The 22,895-nt window shown below is 38.9% G+C and overlaps 1 protein-coding gene across 1 annotated transcript in view; it reads right to left on the bottom strand.

The window, feature by feature from the left end:
• The window catches only part of LOC306758903 (A-type potassium channel modulatory protein DPP6-like), a gene marked incomplete at both ends in the record, with an annotated part of 82,260 nt that extends 59,814 nt beyond the window's left edge, over window positions 1-22,446 (bottom strand). Inside the window, one exon of the mRNA XM_079244329.1 lies at window positions 22,390-22,446. Coding sequence (XP_079100455.1) covers window positions 22,390-22,446 — 57 coding nt within the window. The remainder of the gene's footprint in view (window positions 1-22,389) is intronic.
• Window positions 22,447-22,895: the final 449 nt, after the last annotated feature.

Below are 22,895 nucleotides of genomic sequence, written 5' to 3'. Positions count from 1 at the left end.
TTAGGGGGTTTTTTTGCAGCTTGCTGCCACATCCTGAAATAAATATTTGGTTTTTCACCCGCTAGTATTAAATAATGTAATTAAGTGATAGATTGCTACAAAAAGCTTTTTATCCATGTCTCCAGGTCATGGCAATACCTCATAGTGTTCTATTTTGACCACATAACCTTTTCTATCCTCTTGAGATAAGACTTTATGAAGGCGTGATTAATTTCTTTATGCATTCTGCTTGAAAATGCATAATTATTTTAGCCTTATTCATCAATAATATGATGGGTGCAAATATCTTCAGCAACATTTGCTCTGGAGCTCAACTCTTGTGCAGTTCATTGCTGCTTACAGCGCACTCAAGAGTCAATGCATTGACTGGAACACAACAGTCTCTAGTGGCAAAACAGACACACTGCATGGAAATCTACACAAACGATTTCCTGCACCTGTGAGTAAAAGGACACGTTCTACTGAATAATGGCATTTACTATATGAAGTATTAGATGACAAGAGTAAATGAATGGCTTATCTTTTACAAAGTGAGGTGCTGGAGGTGATCATTTGTGTCGCTGTTAAAACTTAACCTCAAAAATGTATGAATGCTTACTGAAGTTATAAATAAAAAAACAGAAATACAAATTCAGTGAAGAAAGGAAATGATAAAGAAGCCTGGTTAAAAGATGGTTATTTTTAGCTGCACACTCTTAAAGTACTTAAAAGAAGAAGGAACATTTCAGATTGACTGTAAAGTTGGATCTGAGAAAGGAGGAGGGAATGGGACCAGTATCGCTCAGCTTAAGATGAAGTAGAGGAAGGGGTGCTTTTCTTTTTTCATCATATAAATATCTAATCATCTGAATCAAAACATCAAACACATTAGCTGCAGCTCAAGAACAACAAAGTAAAAAGATTTGAAAGTAACATAAATGGTGCTGATAATAAAGTAATGTTGCTGTTTAATAACAGCTGATGATGTGCATGCTCCTTCCTGCCACATGACGCTCAAGCTTGGCATCATCACGGGGTAATAAGGCTTCTCTGTGTTTAAACACTGACTAATGTCCACTGTCAGCTAGTGGGAATAATACAGTAAATCATCAAGAGGAAGTGGTACAGTCAAACAGCGAGGCAGCAACCTGCTGGGGTGCTGTTGACAGGTATGTGGAGGTGCTGGGAAGGGCAGTTTGACATGGGATGATCGATGGTGTGTCAACGGATGCTGAGGTGCTGAGCAGGGGATGAATGACCTGTTGAGATACCCTCTGGAGCTTGAAAGGAAAAAGCTCTGATCGATGGTGACTAAATCTGTCAGCAGATACAAAAGCAAACAAAGAAGAGAGGAGGCTGGTATTCATTAGGCAAAAAAGGGAACATATGGACTGCACGTTGCATGACATGAGAGGGGAATGTTCAGTATGCAGTATGAAAGCTGCATCATCTCCAGACAGCATTCAGTGCCACCAACAAACAGCAGAGTGTGTTCCCAGAGCTTACAGCCTCACCCTCCCCACCTTTGCAACCATGGCAACGTCGACCAAGAAGTCCTGCTGAGGATGCTTTGTTGTCCTGAGGGGAGGAGCTACCCAGGGTGACAGTACGTCTGTCTCCTGTGCCCTTTACTGCATACTGAGTTAACTACACAGTTTTATGGCTATTTTTTACACCTCCTTCCACATTTTAGATTTAGATTTCAATTCCTGCTATTCTTTTAAGGATGTTTTTACTTCTGCGCACGTATTTCCTTTTGTATTTATGATTGTTGAAGGGAACCTTTCTAATTGTCTTCATTCCTCCTTTGAAATTTACAATCTTCAGATTTAAACACAAGCCTTAGAAGTTGATACAGTAAAGAGTTATCAGGTCTGTGAACTGCAAAGCAATATGACCCTGCTTTCATTATCCTGAATTAGTTGAGCTAAACAACTCCGGCTTCCTCCCACTGTCCAAAGACATGCATGTTAGGTTAATTGGTTACTCTAAATTGCACATAGGAGTGAGTGTGATCATGTGTGGTTGTGTGTCTCTTTGTGTTGGCCTTGCGATGGACTGGCCACCTATCCAGCGTGTACCCCGCCTCTCCCCCAAAGACTGCTGGGATAGGCTCCATCTCCCCTGCGGACCGTTAATCGGACTAAGCCGTACGGATAGTGAATGAATCAATCGTTGAGCTAAATATCGCTGAGCCACTTAAACTTAGATGAATTGAACCCATCAATCCCTTCAGACATAACAGCTTCACCTATGGCTTATTGGTTAGCTGACCGACAAAACAGAGCTTCTTTTATTCATTAACTACTCCCCAACAACTTGCATGTTTAGGATTTACTTGCCACAGAAGTAATGTTAGAATATGCAGATAAAATTTAGAATTCAGTATTTCATCAATGATTAACATGTTCTTGACCAGACAAACAAAAGAGACACTAATCATGATACTTCCACCAAGTTTCATAAGTAGAATGAAGTTCTTGTGCTAGAATGAAGAATGTTCCCACGTCAGACTTTAGCTGTGTGTTTTCCCTGTCTTGCCATCAACTGTTCTCTTGATGATTGACTCATGAAACCACTGTGCAACAGGCCTTCTGCCTGCATTCAGTTGTTACCTTATAAACTATTATGCACCATGCTGATTGTTGGTCACCCACTACTGAGACAAACAATGTCTCCGAATTACCTCCACTTCTACCTCTATAATGCTGTCTAACAGCAGATTTGTGGGATTCAGTTTCTACGTCTCCAAGCTGATTAACATTAACAGCTTTTTTGTGAGTCCTCAATACTCTCATTTATTCATGAAATAATATAAAACACTTCCAAAAAGATGTTGCTTGGATCTGACTTTGATGCATTCTGTTGTTTAGGTAAAATATGGCATCTAATTACCTGAATATCATACCACTGAAAGAAAACACCTGACTCTGGACACCAGGTTCAGACAGCTTTTTACTCTTGGTCTTCCTCTTAAAGAAACCACTGGAAGTCACTAAATGTGTAAAAGCTCTGTAGGGTAATGTAGAACAAATTAATAAGACTGCATTTTTCATGCTTCAACATCTGTGATGAACAAAAAGTAAAAACTAAGAAAAACTCCCAAAAAAGAAAGAAGAAAATGTTTTTATCCGATCAAATACAACACTGAACAAGCAAGCATATTGGTTATTACTCACTAGTAGAAATGAGTGATGTATTAAGTCAGCATCTATCTTACAACCTACTTTTTCTTCTTTTAAAAATAAGGTTTTACTCTAGCTCTGTATTTTTTTTTCTCTTTCCTATCTTCGCAACCTCTGATGAATTACAAGCGGTCCAATGATACCCAGATTTTCTTGGATTTTGCTGTTCCTCTGTCATATTATTTGTGATAAAATATTAACTGCTGCTGAATCCATATTTTTATTTAAATATATAAGTTCATGCCAACTTGCTACCATGAAGCAAAACTCAATCCTTGTGCAGCTGACAGAATGAGAACCAGGAGGTGTCTCAGCTCCTATAAGTGAGGGAAGTTTTATGCTGAGGAATATGCAAAAATATATTGTAACTCTTAAGCTTTCAAGTGCCTGTATCCACACTGCCACATATTTAACATGCATACCCATCTTTCTGCAACGTTAAAAGACATGGGCTGGGTCACGACACAAGATCATTGTGGATTAGTGCATATAGCACCAAGTCCAAAGACAGGTCTGTGAGTAGTCATCACCTGAAGGATATTGTTAACCCTGCAGCAGAGATAATGAGGACAGTCCAACACTTCTCACTGCCCTCTTTCTTTTATCTGGCTGCTCTTGGTGAGCTCTGTCTAACTGATTTAACTCAGACTCGGAAGTCAAAGGAACCACTGCACATAACTAAGACTTGGGAACTAGGCCAGACTGTTTCACTCAGATCTAGAGTATCTCTACAGAGAAAGCATACGGATAAGCAGCAAGTGTGTGTGTGTGTGTGTGTGTGTGTGTGTGTGTGTGTGTGTGTGTGTGTGTGTGTGTGTGTGTATTTTCAGCCCTGGGCAGTGAGTCTTATCCGATGTGAATTAAATTTCACATTTAAGTCAAGTAGTCAGGCAGATTTATGATTTACTTCCTTTGAACTCACATTTTCCTGTGGTCTGAAACAGAATCAGTAAATTATGTATGCAGGATTTTACCTAAGATTAACCTTGTTTTGAACAGTTTCCCAACTTTGTAAATTATTCATATTAATTAAAAGATTATATGGCAGATATAAAATACAACAGGGCTCCCAAGGCTGGGGAATACATCCTGAAATAGAGTGATAACAGCTCAAAAATACAGATATTACGGAACTTTTTCTTTGTCTCTGAGCCTGCATATTTCACCATGTCAAAATTGCTTCTTTACCACCGATTTCCCTAGAGGGACAGTTTGCATTTTTTGTGCTGCAAGGGCATCAATATGGGTTAAGTCAATTTTAAGCAGAAACAGTCCATTAAAAGGAAAATTACAATTTGTTTTCTGTGTCCCTTTTTTTTCAAGAAGCAGTCTGAGGGGAAGAAAATGGCATTAAAAAGCAGCATGGCACTCTGAAAGTAAAATGGCCCTGCAGGAAATGTGCTTTCACTAATGACTCGTACTAATAGTTACACATGAATACGCAGTTGCCATAACAAAAACCTCAATAAATGCTTGGGTTCTGTTTTAGCTGTTTTGAGAGAAGCTAAGCTGAATTGAAAAAACAAGTTTTTATTTTGATGTGTGTGTAACACAAATTGGGGGTTATGTTAAATGGGTAAAAACAGTGATGTACTTACTTAATCATTACTAATGCAAGTACCAACTTGCACTGAAAACATATAGCAGAAATCACCAGGTTATCAAAAAAAATATCTGCAGACATCCCTCCTGCATAAAAGCAGGAGGGAAAAACTACATTTTGATGTCAAGGAACTTAAATTAAGGTACAGAGAGTCTAAATATCAGCTTATGGGGTACAGTGTCATGGAGTTCATGTGTCACACAAAGCTTAACCTTTGAGTCCTATGTAAATTGTTAATGCCTCTGTTAAAACAAACGTAGCCGAAAAGAAAAGAAAAGAAAATACTCTTAGGATTAATATGAACATCCCTTCAGAATGACACAGCTGTAGCTCTTAACATCTATCAAATTATACAATACATGGGCATTATGTCTGCAAAGGGCAACACTGATAAAAGTCAAACAGAGGAAAATTAGAGAGGTTATAATGCACAACACCGGTGAGGCTTTTAAAATGGCCCTCTCGGCAAATTATGAACCATTTCTTAAAAAATGAACCATTTTTAAGAGAAAAAAAATATTCATTTTATTTAATTTTTTGTAAAAGAAGTAAGCAAAAAAAAATAATGAAAGTGAGAATATTTTGTTTTAATTTACTTTTAGATTTTCAATGTTTATTGAGTTGGATCCAATATGTTCAAAACTTTACTATTTCATCTTTTAAATAAGGATGCAGTGAATGTACTTGCAACTAGTTTCATTGCTTAAATGTCAGATATTATGGATGTTATTGCTCCCGCTAAGATGAATGTTGTCTCTGGACGGAAAAAGACTTCATGGAGAAATTCCACACTGGTGAAAAATGAAAAAAGAGAGTGTCAGAAAGCCATGCACTGATGGGGTAAAACAAATCTACGAGTTCATTGTGACATGAATAAAGGAAAATTGCACTCAAAATTTACAGTTTTACAGAAGTGCAAGAAAGTGCTATTTCTTTGACATGATTACCAAAAACTGTCATAATGCTCAGGTCTCATTCGCTACAGTCGACAGGCTGACAAACGCTACTGTGTCAGTCGCGCCTGAACTTTATTACACCCAAGCCTGCAATGACTTTGCCAAATTCTTCACAGACTAAATCCAAAACATTAGAGAAGCAGTTGCTTCATCATTCTGCTGTCATGATGTTGGGCAGGACCATTGCTTTTATTTTTTTTTAAAGAAAATGAAAGATTCTTTTATTCCTTCTTTCAGAAAGAAGCAGTTTGTTCATCAGCAGGTTCAGGAAATATATTTCCTGGGCATCCTCCCAGAGCCACTGAAAACAGCTGTTATCAAGCCTCTGTTATAATGGGAAAATATAGACATACAAATGAAAAACTACAGGTTGATCTCAAATCAGCACAAATCAGCCACAACACTAAGACTGGTTTGACCAAAGATTAATGACATATGTGTCTGCCTAGTTTTACTGGACCTCAGTGCTACATTTGATACAGTTGACCACCACATATTTACTTAAATGACAGGGATGCTGGATGGGCCTCTCTTGCACTGTACTAATTTGAGTCAAAAACATACCCAGAGAACAAGAAGTACTTTGTGTCAATATGTAACGTCACATCTGAGCAGACAAGAATTACATGTGGAGTCCCCCAAGGGTCCATCCTGGGACCTCCTTTGTTTAACATCTACATGCTCCCACTGGCACACAATAAACAGACTATTTGTAAATGCATCAAGGAGTATAATGACTAGATGTGCCTAAGCTTCCTTCAGGTGAACAAAAACTTCTTTGGAGCCAAAGAAAAACAATAAAAGGTCACCACAAAGCTTCCTTCAAACCACCTAAGAACCCCAAACAAGCTAGAAATCTGGGTGCAGTGATTACCTCAGGGCTAAACTTTGAAAAAACACACAGGAAATAAAACTATCAACTTACTATCACCTTTAGAACATATCAAGGGTAATAGACCTCATATTTCAGCAAGACCTGGGAAACCTAGTCCATGCTTTTATCTTTAGTCAACATGATTATTGCAACAGTGTCTTTACAGGTCTACCTAAAAATCACTAGACAACTGGAACTCATTCAGAACTCTGCTGCTTGAGTCCTCACTAAGAAGACAGCAGCACTCCAGACAGCAAGCCAGACAACATAACTCTTATGATTAATCTTTTATTTTAATACCTACCTATGTAACTAATGTCTTTGTCCAACTCCTCCTCCCACTTTAGACTTTTGGACAAATTAATCTAAATAGATGTTTATGTTGTTGTGTAGGAGAAGACTAAATGTGGATGTGAATGTGTAACAAGAGATGGAACAAAAATTTATTGAACACATGTTGTTAGATATTAAAACTGTGAGAAGTGGTTGACTTAAAAGTTTTGGTTTGCAGTGATTTTTATGCTTGACCAGGCAAATAAAATAGACAATTCACTGTCTTCCCAGTGAAGATTCTTTGGGGGGTAAAAAGATAACCATCATGTATGGATTAAACAATGACGAGCCGTGCATTAGGCAGTTATAATGCATGACGCAGAGTCTAGAACACCACGACCCACAGCAAAGTGCATTATAACGCAGCCAAGTGCACGGATCCGAGTTTTTTCATCCGCTTATATCATGGTCCCACACAGTAAACATCTTATAACAAATTTTTATTTCTTTTTCACAAATTTTGCTAAATATGCTAAAGTTTAGGAACTTTTTCATGCTGGCCTCGATGTACTTTTTATGCTATACAACCACAGTCAAGCTACAGCACGTTTCTCTCATTCACCTGTCTAAATCAAGCTGATTTGAATCGGTGGATTACCTCATTGCTATGGTGACGCCCCATAACAGAGGGATATTACGGCAATTTAACACGCTGAACTAGTTGTGTGTAAATACAGAAATAATGTCAGTTGTCATTAGAATTGTCAATGACCATGGTATAGATAAATATAAACTATATGAATCATGTAATGTTAAAAGTGTGGACTTTAATCCTTGTAAGATATGCATCACTGTCTATTGTACACACTCAATGAAAAATTATTACACTTGCGAGTCTGACATTTGACTTTCAAAGAAAAGACATTTCAAGTGGGGTCATGTGTCTCCAGGCTCCAATCTGAAGTTAATTTTTTACCTTTACAACCAAAGTTAATTGAGCTTACATTTGCACTGAATTATGTTGAGGAAATGAGAGGAAATGCTGCTGATATCTCCCTGTGGGTGACTCAAACTCCAACACAAAGCAGGCTACAGATGCATGCACACAAAGCAAAGCAACAATGAATCAATCCCACAACAGTCAATCAAAGCTCTCCACAGAGGAGGTGGCAACATTTTCGTGAGCTTGGGAGTGAAGAAGAACACAGCAACAAACGAACAAGTAACGCAGTTGTTGACAAAAGTCTCCTTCTTTTTCTGTCTTTTCCCAAATGTCCAAAGCTCATCCTGCATCTGCAGCCGAGGGATTTCAGAGGCTAAATGAGCAAATATCTGGATGAACAAAAATGAATTCATGTCTTTTCCAAAACTATTTCTTGCCTTACGCTGCACAAAATAACCAAAAACAAGAAAAGTTCATTCAAAGTTTTCCAGAGGAAGCAAGCTTTTGAAATGCCAATTCTTGGAATGGTTTTCCATCTCTTGAGGCAAAAGGCAATTTCATGCTCCAGCACAACTCAGGGAGACCTCAACACTGATGGAGACCTCAAGGTTAAACGTGTAAACGTTATAAATATCTGGAAAGTCCAGCAGTAAAATAACAACTGTTTGCCACATAGCAAAAAGAAGAAGCTTCAGGAGGATTTTTTAAAGAAACGTTTTAGGCTTTTCAAAGAACTGTAAAAGAAGATTCTCATAGACTAAGACCTTGCAAGGAAGTAACAATATTAACAATAAGAAAATAATATAGGAAGTGGTGCTTTTGTCTTCAGTTTGGCTCTGTGGGTTTGTTGTTGTTGTTGTTGTTGTCACTGACAGCTCTTAATGTAACAAAAATCAATGAGACAAGTATCACATTAACACATGTTTGCTGTAGGTTTAAAACTTAATCATCAGCAAGGGACACATGTCTCAACCAGTCACTTCATCAGCTTGTCATGCAGACAGACAGCTCGCCTTTTGCCATTGACGTCACTGGCTCAGGGTGGGGACTGATCAGTAAATATCTGTGTCTGATGTCTTCATTTGGAGACAAAGTACTGCATGAAAGCAGAAACAGATATGGCACAAAATCCGAATACCGAATGTGAAATAAGGCTTTTGCACTATGTTGTGTGTATGTTGTCAGAGAAGGAAGCTTACAGAAAACCGTGCAAGTTTCATAATTCATATTTTGTTGTATGTACATAGATATCAGTCAAAAGCAAACTTGACATTCAGGATTCACTTCTTTTGGTATCTTATCACCTGGTGATGGACGAATGTATTATTTTTGCCTCAGTAATGCAAAGGATTATTAGCCTATACTATGTTTATATCTCCAACTATCTGTGCATGCAAACAAATGCTTGAGTTATAACTACAGTGTACCCACAACTAAATCTAGAACACTGTACCACAGTAACAGAACCATAAATGAAAATCAAAATACACTGTCAGTGCACTAAAATTTACCAGGAAACCTAACAACACAATTCCAAAGTAAAACAGAGAACTGTACAGAAGAGATACCAACATCTTGTACTTTCCAAAAAAAAAAAAAAACTTTTTTTTTTTTAGTATGTAAAGCATTTGTGCTACTTTTTTAATGAACTGCTTTATAAACTAAATTTGATGGATAGTTAGATAAAAACTAATGGTTAGATCAAACTTATCCAAGGGCCTATCTAATTTTAATAAACCTATGTAAACGACACTCATCTTTGCCACTTTCTTTGCAAACATGTCTGTTTGCGCTTTACAGTTTCAGCACCACGGTCAGCAACAGAGGAACTCAAGAATCCACTGAAGAGATGCTCAAAACAGGGTGGAAAAAAACTTCATAAAATCTAAATACTGTTGCTCTACACATCACCGTCACAACAATCATTTGACAATGATGTGGATTTTTAACCTTTGCTTGAACCATTTAAACATACCCTTTCAGTAAGACTGCAGCAGCTTCTGCAGGCCTTCCTGGACATCTTCCAGTGTTTGAACAGATCAACAAAAACGATCAAATACAGCACAATAATGACAAAAAATCAAGCTCTGAAAACTTTCTTGAACAGCCTGCAAAAAGTTAAACCAGTTACCTTTTTTTAAACCACCAAGCAATCCATAATCTGAGTTACAATGCAAAGTGTGTTTGTGTCTTTGAGGAGAATTATTTATAATGAAGTGTGTCATTATTGCAAATAAATAACAAGGCTCTTACATCCTCATCCTCCCGCAAACATTTTTTGTGGTACTGCACGTGAGGTCGGCCGTCGGCGTGTTGTTGACAAATTTTCGCTCCGTTTTCCTCGTCTGCAACCTGTCCACCCAGAAGGTGGCTGGCCTCAGGTGGGTGCGGGAAGGAATTGGTTGTATTTATCTTCCCGGTGAATCTCTGATACAACGAAGCCATTGTATAAACGTCCAGTTGAAATGAAAGAACTTAGAGCATGTCAGAGCCACAAACGAGTCGTTTTTTTTGTTTTTTTATGGATTATCTGTTGGTTTCTGTGCGCTTCGAAGAGAACCGATGACAGGGAGCCAGTTTTTCACCTCCGGGATGGAGCAAAAAGATAAGAAAGGGATGCTTGTGAAGTAAATAAGCATCTGTGGAGGACTCACAAAATGATAGACCGATTTAAAGCTGAATCTTTCACAACGATATCCTTTAGGCTTTGTCCAGGCGCGCGACAGACTGATGGCTGAAGGTGTCAATAGTTCCCCTCTTTTGTATTCAGAACACGTTGACTTCCCTTTTCAGTTTCCTGATGCCTCCTTCACAGCCAGATATCAGGCGGAAGCGTTGAGTTTTCATCAGATATTTGATCCTCATCAGAGTCCGAGGGACCGTCCGCAAAACAAAAGAGGAGAAGATAATGATTCGCCGTTTCTTCTTTTTTTCTCTCCGTTTGTCTTTTTATTTATTTATTTATTTTTTTTTGGTTGTGTTTCAGCGTGACTGTCCTCGCGCAGGATAAAGTGTGAAGGACGCAGAGAGCCCGACGGTATGGCTGTTATCCGCAGACGCGCTCTGCATGAGAAGTGACCAGCAGCAGCTTTTCCACTGGCGCTGCTGTCATGGAATAATATCCTTGCGTGCTCCTTTGCGCACAGGCACGCTCCCGAAATCCAAAGATTCTCCCGAATTTACTTCCATTCAAAAAAGCAGCAATGTTCAAGCTTAGCTGGTTTCTGATTTCACCAGTGAGATCGTGAAATTTTTTTTTCCCCAAATGACTCCATGCGGTCCCAGGACGGCGCTCGAGTGCCTCTCTGCGGCGCTGAGGATTAGGGCAGGCTGACCACGCATCTCTGAGGGGTTACTGCCCCAAGTATGCCTATAAAGTATTCATTTTCATAAAGATTACATACATCACGGAGTGCATCTTCGGAGACTAAAATATTTTCATGACATTGAGAAAAACACAGGAGTCCAGGGAGCATCTATTTTTAGCATCTGTACAAGATTAACTTAGTCTCATAAAAATGTTTTTAGAACCCCATCTAACTGGGAGAATCAAACCATGAAATTGTCTATCCTCCCCTTAATTTATGCACCTCCACCCCCTCCTCCCATCTGTCTGGTATTTTCAGTCAACTCACATCCACATGTGTATTCAGCTCATAACATCACAAGTGATTTCATACTTGAAATGCTCACAGACGCCAAATCTATGCAGTTCTCTGTTAAATGCTGAATATTGGCTTATATATGGTGGAGGAAGGGGAAGGCTCTTGGGTCAAAGTGTTAAAATCTCTGCCATCCCTGTCATGAATGCCACAGGCAAACACACCACGGGCTTTCACTGTGACAGCTCAAACTATCACTCCACCGGGGCTGAGCTGTATTTCTGGGAAATAGGTCATCTTCACAGAGGTACAACTTCAAAGCGGCACTAAAGCGCGGCTCAAAACAACTCAATCCAGATTTTGTTGAATGTCACGGCGGTGCATCTCGTATTAAGTGAAATCAAGTTCATTTTGCAATAACTCACAAAGGGGTTATCAGTGTGGCCTCACTACAGTCGTAGAAATGAAATATTCTGTGTCGAACTTTGAACAAAGAGTAAACTTTAATTAATTTTCTTTAAAAAATGGTGAGTCATCTCAAGCTCTAAAGGAATCGCTGGAGGTTCATTGATTCATAGGTTGAATTATTAATGTAATCTCAACAAGAGTATGTATCTGAAATAAGGAATATTTCTTTCAAAGGTTTGGACACTCATTTCAAAACAACAATGTAAAATTTAATGGGCTTTGCGTGATTAAATTTTGTCCATGTCCTTCCGTTTTTATTTAGTTCAAATATATTTTTCACTGAGTCAAATGAGTCACAAGGTCATTGTTTTATATACACATATATTGGAGTTTCAGAAGACTGTCGAGGGCTGAACCTTTTTTGGCTTCCAGCAGTCTCACTAGTGGCTTGCCTTGGTCGGTGTCATCATTTGTTCCTCTAGTTCATAAATGCCTTTCTTGAGCCTGCAAACCCTTGGGAAATAGGTCCGAGCCATCTGACATCCATCCCAGCTTCTCTGATAGATGTCTTCCAATCTCCCTCACCTTGTTGGGGAACTATTGTGAACTGCCTGACTGCTTTAAAGCTCCCCTCAGGACCATGCTGGGGAGCATAGGCTCAGCTTGAGTCTCCTATCGCCTGGTTACAGATGGAGCAGCAGGCTGAAGCCATGCCTTTTCCTGCTCTCTCACAAAAACTACTGCAGTCAATTTCTGCATTATGGGTGGTAAAAATTTTGGAGAGACTTGTAATAAAAGTTGTAATGATGACAATAGCTGCAGCATGCCTAGGACCTCCGCTGCTAATGTTGCCATTGGGACCAGCGCAAGAATAAAACCTAGGAACACTGTAATTACATTTCAAGCACACAACAGATGCATTTTAAACCCAACGAAATTGTGCAATTCTGAGTACTTTATGAATCAGCGAGTGATGGTTTTATGAAGCTTTGCTATGCAAAAAAAAAAAAAAATCCATGAGTGATTTTCCTGTCAGATCTGGTGAGGGATTAATGCACCAGCATTACAAGAAAATTTACTGAGCTGAATGTACTGACATTGTTTTATCATATAAAGACCAGAGGGAAGTCATTAGTTTTCTTTTTATTCTTGAAATAAAATAATACTGGAGCATGTGTGATCATGTGGTCTTCAGAGAGCTGGAGCACTCCGAGGCGAGCTGCCGATCCCACAACAGCATGAAAAACTTTCACAAAAATCAGAACTGAAGTGGAACCAAGAAGTCAATTTCTGCTATAAAAATTGCTGCTTTACTTTGTAAATTTGCATAAAGCGCATATATTGGTTACAAAGCCTACCATCTTTGTGCAGTCAAAGAAGATTAATGCTATTATACACAAGACTGTAATACACTTATTCTGAGTATATTCATGTATTTACATTAACTGAGATGACGCTAGGCCAGGCCAACCTGTTTCCATCAGCAAGCTGCACAACATAACAAAATGACACACAAATTAATTGGATGGAAGAGAAAACAGATCAATCAGTCCATGTCTGCAGGGAGTGCAGTAATATCTAATTTCCTCTGAACATCACTCAGCTGAATAAGGAAATTACAGCACCTCTCTCTACATGTCTGTAACATAATGGAGTTAGTTACAGCCCACCATAATCACATTTTTGCACCATTTTCCATTTGGCATTAGCTGGACTTCAATGATTTCCCCAGATGCTGAGCTGAACCAGCAATGGTAACAAGTTTCTTTATCATCTCACTCATGTGTTGGATTACAGTCAGTCCTTGCTGTGGTCTGGGCATGTTTAGTGTCTAAGTTTAGGGTATTTTTAAAAAAAATCCTAATAGATTAAACTGGCTTGTATATGTGCCTGTATACAGGCCAAGATCATTAATAGATTTTTTTTTTTTTTATTGATCATGTGAAATTGTGTTTTTCATTACTTGTCATGTTGGGGCAACATTCAGGCTCTATCGAAAGATTTAAAGCCATCACATTTGTCACGTTGATCACTGCATTTTCATGTAGTGAAAAATGTAAACATCACAATTTGCAAAGAAAAAAGTGTTTTTAAAGTCTTAAAAACAAAACAACTATATCATTATTAAGCATCTAATACAGGTTTACATGATTTATTTATTTATTTATTTATTTATTCATTTATATATTTGATTCTTTATTTACTTATTTATATAATTTTACAAACCTGTTGTGCACATATGCCACGATTTCCATTTAAAATAAAAATGAGCTATACACACCAGCACACAGACAGCTCAATATTATTATGTTTCACTGCTGACCAGTCAGTCTAACGGTGGATAAATACATTACTCATTAGTTACTTAGACTTGAGCACTTCAGACTTAATTAACACTATGACTTGATGCACATCAGCAGGGGGTCCACACAAATTTACTTGATGATATATGAAATCAAGCAACATAAACTTATAATTGTCATATAAATGAGTAAATGCATCAATATGAATTTTCAAAAATTAAAATCCCACAACAGATACAGATACATGTAAATATTATCATGCAGAACTTATTTAAAGTCCCACTTTTTTTTTCCTGAGCCATGTGTAATTTTTTATTTTCCATGACTGAGAGCAGCTGAGCATGCTGCCGGTTGGAATATTATCTTCCACACAGGATAAGTGCAATATATTACAAATGAAGGCAAGCCATGCACTGAGCCCAAATTGAAATGGCAGCAGATAAGTCACTGCGGAAATGGAGTTTAACGCTGGCTGGTGATGTAGAATAGACTGGAGCTGCGTTTGAGGCGAGCAACAGACAACAACTGTGGATTGGGGTGGCGGCAGATGATGAGGAGGAAGAAGACGGAAAGGGGGGGGGGCTAGGATGCAGAGAAACCAAAGTAGAGCATGTCACTGAAATTTCTGACTCACATGTGTGTATGTTTGTAGGGAGAAAGTGTGTATAGCCATGCACAGGCTGAAAAAGGATTGGGATGAATGAACTGAAGGAGTTTATCATAAGGAAAGTAGTGTGAGGCATCAGAGACACCAGCCTCCATCTCCTGCTTTATTTGGTTGGTAACGCCTTATTGGTCACTTACTGGTCCCTGTACTTCAAAAGATGTATTTTGTTATCTAGAGTGCTGGAGGAATCTTCTCCGTATCTTAATACTGCTTTGCTGGAGGGCCATATTGTCTCACAATAAATCAGAAAGCAACTTAAAAAAAAAAATCTTTTTTTGCAGCCTGCACACATAAGAGCAGCATCAAGATGGAATTTAATCAAATATCTGTACCTAGTTGACCTCAAAGCCAAACAGATTTTTCACATAAAGCAAAGAAAATTGTGAAAATAATGAGTGCAAAGCAATCATTAGGAAAACAATCCAAAACATACTTGTATACCTGTATATGCAACTTTTCCCCAATGTGACCAATCTCCAGTGAAGTCATTAGATGGCAACATTTGCAGAGAATAACAATGAGGCACTAAGCATTCTTCACAGCATATCAAACCAACCATTAAATCAAAGTCAGAGACTAAGAAAAAATTAGACAAGAAGAATTTGTCCATCACGATCCTCAGAAGGGACATCAGGACCCGTTCTCCTCCTGCCCGTCCAGTTCTTATCGAAAGCAGCCAGTAGCCTGTTCTGTCAGATGCAGGAGACTCACCCATAAATACAGACATCCCCCCACAGCGTGTCATGCATGCTAAAAGGGCCCCTTACCCTTCTGGAAGAAGTGCTGGTGTCTATCTTCAGCTGGGTGGCTATGAGGACAGACATGCTGTAAAGTGTCACTTTCCTTCCCCTCTCGTTGTGCTCGCACCTTTGTGCTGTGAAGTTGGGGTTTTGCTAGAGATGTTTGAGACATCCCCCCTCTCTCCTCTTCCTACCTCCCGCCCTCCCCTACAGCTGTGGGGAGAGTATGACCTGGGGGTCCAGGAGCCCAACCAGAACACTTCCCTCTCTCCTCGTAGGGTGAATCAATCACAGAGACACTGGCATCACCCGCACAGGAGGGGAGGGTGGCGTTGACAGGTTTGGGATAGGAGGGGGTGCTTCTCCTTCGCTCAGGCTGCTCCAAGTGCTACTTATCTATCCGGTCCTTACTTCCCTCCCTCCCTGGCTCCCTCATTGCTTTCCTCTCATGCACACACTCTCTCAGCAAGACTTTTCTCAGCAAAGGTGGAGTTGAATAGTGTAAGTAAATCTCTCTCTCGCAGACTCAGTGTTCCTCAACACATCAGACCCAATACTGCCTGCTAGGCACTTTTTCCTTTGGGGGTGTGCATCTGAGTTGGTGTGTTTTTCCAATCTCAGTGCACGCACATATTATGAAGAAACAGATCAATTCAGTCAGCTTTGCAGCTTGGTTGTGATTAAGCACAAGTAATATTTATGTTGCCTGTCTTCCTCATCATAAAATACTCCTCCCTCCCTTCTCCCAGTCAACCACACATACTCTCTGACACACCCATCAAGCCATGCTAACAGGACAGAAGCCTGGCACTGGTAACACAGCAGGTTTATTTATGTAACTTTGCATGTTGAAATCTCTGGGCTGAGATTGAGCAACCAGTTTATTCAACCCAAACAGCCAAAACACATAGGCAAGGAGAGAGAAAGTGAGTAGTGATATTTCTCAATGAAAAACAAAACGGCTTCCTCCCTCTGCTCACGTCTTAATCTCATCAGGTCAACAGAATGTGACAAAAGCCGTAGGCAGAAAACGGTGCAAGGCGAGAAACCCAGCAGAGAGAGTACGAACGTCAAAGCCTTCATTACCTATTCATTAAAACTGGTCCGCTGTGGGATCCTAGAGTGGTGAATCTCAAGGCTCCCCACAGTCAACCCCCTGTCTCATCTGAACTCAGGGGCTTAATCATTACTCAGATTTATGCTGTTGTTCAGCATTTGGATGCGTGTGAAATCAAGACGGTGTAGTCGCCTGAACACTGACATTAAGTAGCACCAGTCATTAAAGGGGCTATCGTATCATATAAAGCTGCATTATCTAACAGTCACGAGCAATATGTGTGCTGCCTTGATGTGGTCTTCCCAATTGTTCAGTGGAGAAGTGTATAAAATAAAACTGAGCTGCCTGTTTTCTTATTTCATGGACAGCAGCATGTTTTATACCCTGAACTGGTTTGAGGTTTCACAGCGTCTAATAAATACTTATATAAAAAGTCAGCCAAATCTCCTTTCCACTTTGGCTCATGGGCATACTTATAGCAAGAGTTTCCCCCCTGCAGCTGCAGCAGTTTATTTCTAATAGCTGCCGGGTCTCTGCTCATTTTTTACATGTTTGATTTCCACACTGACAACAATCCCACAAGGGTAGCTGGAGCAAATAAATAACCACGCTTATTTAAATGTGGCCAATATAATTAAAGAACATGAGACAGTAAAATATAACAGAACAGCTGCACTTTTTTTTCTTTATGTTAAAAAGGCCATCGTGTGAAGACAAGATTAAGATGAGCTAAAGTTCATATTTGCATGCACACCACAAAAGATAAGGTTTTCATCAAAGAGAGTAATTGCCCTACAGGCTGTACTGGGAATAATAAAGTCTTTAGGGTTCATACAAGTCATGATGGCTGTAGCTGGAGCTACTGCTGGTAACAAGCTGATTTTATGCAGCGGCATTCCCTTTCAACAAACCTCTTCATTGGTCATTCTCTGCATTCATTTTAGTCACTTTTAGAACCATGACTTACACCCCCATGATTATGAATTTTGCTAGCTCACAGTAAGTCACAGTAATTGCAATTAGTGTAAAAGGTCAGCACGGTTATTGCTCCAGAGCGCGGAGGTGACGCGGTGTTTTATCATGTAGACAGACCATAAATAATGCACAGCATGAATTTCTTTGCGTGTTTGCTTTAACTTCACTGCATCACTTACATAAAATTTGCTCCATTTTTCAGGTGAATGAAGATGCAGAATGTGAGCTGCCATCAAGGCGTTTTAGGATCTTCTATCAAAATGTTGTCATTAAAAAAAGTCTAAAACTGATTGGACAGAAAACTGAGGATATTTATAGCAGACTTTAATATTGAAATAAGAAATTGTAAATCAAATTTACTCAATGGTTCAGGGGATTTACCTTCAGGACATTTGGCTTGCTGGATCCGATGAGAAAGAAAAATGTGTTATTCAAAACTGTGGGGATAATCCCATTATCAACTTGTGTTTTGATTTAGCTTCTGAATTTAAAGGATAAATCATAAACTGTTCAGTAGATAAATGTGATAAATACCAGCTAGCTTTATTTTGAACGCAAGAGGTGCCTGCCTCATAGGTTTTAGCACTGTGAGAAGTGATGTTCAGTAGTGTTCACAAGCATTTAGAAATATGTTGGGATTACTTTTGGTGAATTTAAAAAATGGCAACATTGAAGTGTAAAAGCCTGCACAGAAAAATGTGCTTTCCCCTCAGTGTGAATGTTAGCATCAATCGTGAGTGTATAATCTAGACTCACTTCTCAGTTTTGTGCTGCAATACAACATTATGTCCTTTGCCCAGCTCTGATCTTGACCTTCAGCCAGACCACAGTAGCCTTCCCTTGGTAATTGACTCAAAGGCCCCAAGCAGCCTTTATGCCAGAACTCCACCCAAATATTCATACTGCTGTACTTGGTATGCTTTTCAGACAAGCTGCTACTTGAGCTGAGGCAAGGGCAATGGTGCAAAGACATGAATAGAGAACACATCACTGTTTGTCAGAATAGGAATGGATCAAGCAATGCGTGCACATCAGGCTATGCTGTGTCTTTATCAGCAAGATGCAAGTAGTTTCACTACAGGCTGAATGCTATCATGCCATCCATCAGAGGTGACAGGAATGCAAGAAATCTGCACCCCAGGGAGCAATGCAGGAGCGTGATTGGGTCCAGGATGAAGAGCTTTCGGCGCTCAAGGGTGGCGAAGAGCTGCAGAACCTAGACTGCTTTTATAAACACGGTTGTCATCTATAGCAAACTCTCCCTTAAGAGCCAAATCGTGGCACAGCAGTTAGTGGTGACAGATGACTGCTGCTGAATGGTGTTGTCCCTTTTAACTGCACCTCCCTGGTTGTTTCTGTATCTCTGGATTTCATTTCACTGAACAATGGGCTATTGTCAGCGGCTGCATTATCGCTTTCAATACATTCACTGGACAGAATAAGAAGATGGTATCGAAATGTCTGCATGGAATATGTTTATGTGGGAATCAGGAAAACTGAAGTCATTTAGCAATTGTTATTAAGGCTGCAGAGCAATACAAACATATTAAGAAGGTGATTCAAAGGCCATCGGTTCAACACAAAAAGACAGGGAGCTTGCTCTTGCTTTTATAAGGTATTTCATATATACGTATTCTTGCTACATAAAAAGTGTTTTAGTATTACTTTGTCTGCAGAATTTCATACAAGGGAACATTAAAATTCAGGTCAAGGTGCCAGTACGTCCTCGACACACACTTTCAAACAGCCCTCAAACAGGTTTATATAAATAAATTAAACTTGCGATCATGTTTTTTTGTCAAAGAACAAAAGACACACAAGTCACAAGAATCAGCACAGGCAGCACAACTGGAAAAATTAAATAAATAAATAAAACTGCTGAAAGTAAAATTTTCCAATCATTTCAACAGACTGACTGGCTCTTAGTCTCCTAATAAATGTAAATAATGGAAGTTTAGAGTGGAATTGGGAATACTGACCTTGAAAACACCACTTAGCACTCAGTGTAGCCAGGATGTTAGATAAGACTAGATACAGCGAGGTGAAATAACAAGTCTATGTTTTGCCATATAGGAGTGAAAAAGATATTCAATGTCCCATCCAAATATCATCAAAATGTGATGAGTAGTTGTTCCAACCAACTTTAATAAAATTTAAATAATAATAATAAAAAGAAGATTAAGAAAACTAAAATATCAATAATATTTTATTATTCTTATTAGTAATAGTAGTAGTATTTCCAGTAATACATATTATTACTGCAAGTATGAAAACAATCTCCCATGAAAAAATTAAGAATTCTGCAACAGCATGAACAAACACTTTGCTACTTTAATTTAACTTGAACATAAACATGTTAAACCCATTTATCTGTTGACACAATGTGAACCTGAACTAGAGTTGAAAATGGTACTATTCAAAAGTAGATCTAGTTCATTTTGTTATGTTGTGGCAGCAGCAAGAAATCCAGTGTTGGATGTTAAATAATTGCTTTTGTTCTGCTTTGTCCAAAGCAGCTCTCATGTTGTGTTTTAAACTAAATAGTTGGGACATTAAATTGTCAACTACACCATTTCAGGAGAAATTGCAGTCAGATTGTTAAGACTGCCCTCATCTCTTGCTAACTGCTAAATCTTTAAGCTGAATCACTTGATCTCTGAAAGGCTCAGTCAGTCATGGTACCAAATTAGTTGCAAAACATTCAAAATGGCTAAACTTTTCCAGGTTTTTATTGTCCCTGTCACAATGTTTTTAAAACGTGTTGTCTCTGTTTAATTTAAATTACTATAATCTTCTAATAAGAATAAATATGGTCATTGTAAATGTTCCAAATGTGTCTTAGTGTTGTTTATATTAATTATCACTGAATTCTCTTTCATTTATCTTTAGACATTTTTTCTTGCAAAGGCAGCTTTTATTAGAAAAGGTTTCTCGAAAAAAATAAGGGAAATCACATAGAAAACAGATCTACTGCTCTTTACAGTCCAATATTGAAATCACAGCTTATATGTTTCAGTGTTTCAAATTTAATTTTATAAGCTGTGATTTCAACATTGGACTGTAAAGAGCAGTAGATCTATTTTCAGCTGCGACCAATACTACTATGACTGATTATTGCTGCATGTATGGCACTTGATATTTTAATCATATTTAAGGGGGAAAAGGGGGAGATAAACAAATGGGGTTTTGTGTCTGTGTGCCTGTGTGTGTGTGTGTGTGTGTGTGTGTGTGTGTGTGTGTGTGTGTGTTTGTGTTTTTTATTTCTCATTGGATTCTTGACTCACTAATAAATCTTTGTTAATATGAACTCTCTTATTCTCATTATAGGATCATATCAAGCAAACTATGCATAATGAGATTTAAAGAAGAAACAAATTTCCAAATTTTCCACAGAAAACTGTTCTGTCCTATAAGAGAAGTGGCTGAGCAGCTTGGAAATCCAGCCAGGTTTAATGAATTCTTTTCCATGCAAATTGACTGCAGATTATACTGGAAGCAGTGTCTGGGAATCCTTAAAGACTTGAAAATTGGCTGTGGAAACTCCAGACTTCAAGGCTGTCAAAGTATTGAGCTGTGTGCATTGTTGGCACATATAAAGGGCACTCAGAGGTAGAGCTTCTTGTCACAGGGGTGAAATTTGTTTGAATAAACTAAACACAATCCAGTAAATGCTGACAAATTGGAGAAGCTTGCCAAGGAAACCTGTTGACTTTGTGTCTCCAGCAGAGGGCAAACTAACTCTAGTATGGACTGAACTGAGCAAAGACATCTGATCCAATGATACAGACAGACAACTGAATCCCCACAGAAACCAGTCAAACATACGCAGTTGTCAGGACTTAAGACAAAACAAACTATATGACAGGTGGCTTTATGGAAAGCCATTAGTTTTCCACGTCATTGTTTCCCTTTTTAAGCTTTTTGGGGAAACTGAAAGGACTGTCAAGAAAGAGATTTCTCTTAAAATGGCACCATCAAACAGTGCTATTGCATTATAATTATCAAAGAGGTGAAAGGGGGCAACTTGTTTTCTCTGTCTGTTGTGAAGAGGCTTTTCACAAAGTCCTCCCTTGGGCTTCATGAGGAAAAAAGGAAACTGATTTCATGCGTCAACATATTTTACTCCCACTGAAACCGCAATCAATGTTACCCCCCATGTAATACGAGTTAACTTCCTTAATGTAGAGATGAAAATGACATTATGAAAGAGTTATACAAGGCCATTACTGGAAAGAAGAGATGAAAGATATTTTTACCTTTGTATGCTAATTTGTGATATTTCAATTTCTGAAAAAAGAAATTCCCAAACCAGTAGCAATTAATCAGGCACCATTCAAAAGTTAATAAGCACATCTAGTTAACGTTCAGTTTGACACACTACAACCATTACTGACTTATTACCAAAGCTAAATGGTTTTATGTCATACTGGGTCAAGAATTTGACAAATCAATACTTAGATGTTTTTAGTCTTTGGCGCTTCCTCTTCTAAATGCAAACAGAAAACTTTGAGCGCGCAGATATGATCTAAACCAAATTATTTTGCTTATACCTTGTGATGAAACTTTATTTCACACGATCACCACCTGCTATTCCCAGAAAAGTTCATCTGAAACACATCTTCACCCCACAGCACAATAACACTTCCAAAAAGCTGCCTTTATAACCTCACTTCACTGCGTCTCCCTCCTTCAGTGCGCGTTTAAAAGTGCTACAACAACAATGCGCGTTGGCTCCGATGGATCTTCAGCCCAATGCGCGAGGCAGGAATTTACAGCTGAGTAACTACAAGACATGAAAAGGATTGTGCTTAAAATGTAACTTACCTTGTCTCCTTTGGAGACCCCCCTGCGGTAATTCCCCGCACCTGCTGAGGAGTTCATGGTCTCGCGTGGAATTAGTCCGCACCACTAAGTGATTCTCTGTACGCTTTCCCTGCGCCTCGTTCTCTGCCTGACACATGAACGCGTCACCACGCACACGCTCACACTGCTAACAATCACGAGGATTATCTTGTGCTTTTTTTTTTTCTTGAACCTCCAGGCTGGGAAGCTGAAATGTGGTTGGCAGCTTTATTTCACTCGTAAGAGAAGATGGTCGGATCCACTTATTCGCGAGATTTGACGCCAGGCAGCCAAAGCTATTTGGAAGTTTTGTCCAATGAAAAAGAAATCAGAGCTTTGTATGCGCAAAGCCACTCCAGATCATTAAAAGTTTCTGTCTGTGTGCCCATGCAGATCATCGCAAGGATCTTGCCTCACAATAAGTCTCAAAGCATTCCTGTGAGCACGAGAAGTTTTCTTTATACGTTTGTGTTTGCGTAATATGAGCT

The sequence above is a fragment of the Telmatherina bonti genome (genome assembly GCF_933228915.1).
Source record: "Telmatherina bonti genome assembly, chromosome: 7".
Classification (NCBI taxonomy): Eukaryota; Metazoa; Chordata; class Actinopteri; order Atheriniformes; family Telmatherinidae; genus Telmatherina; species Telmatherina bonti.
Note: the sequence above shows the minus strand (reverse complement) of the source record. Positions and strands in the feature narration are given on the sequence as shown.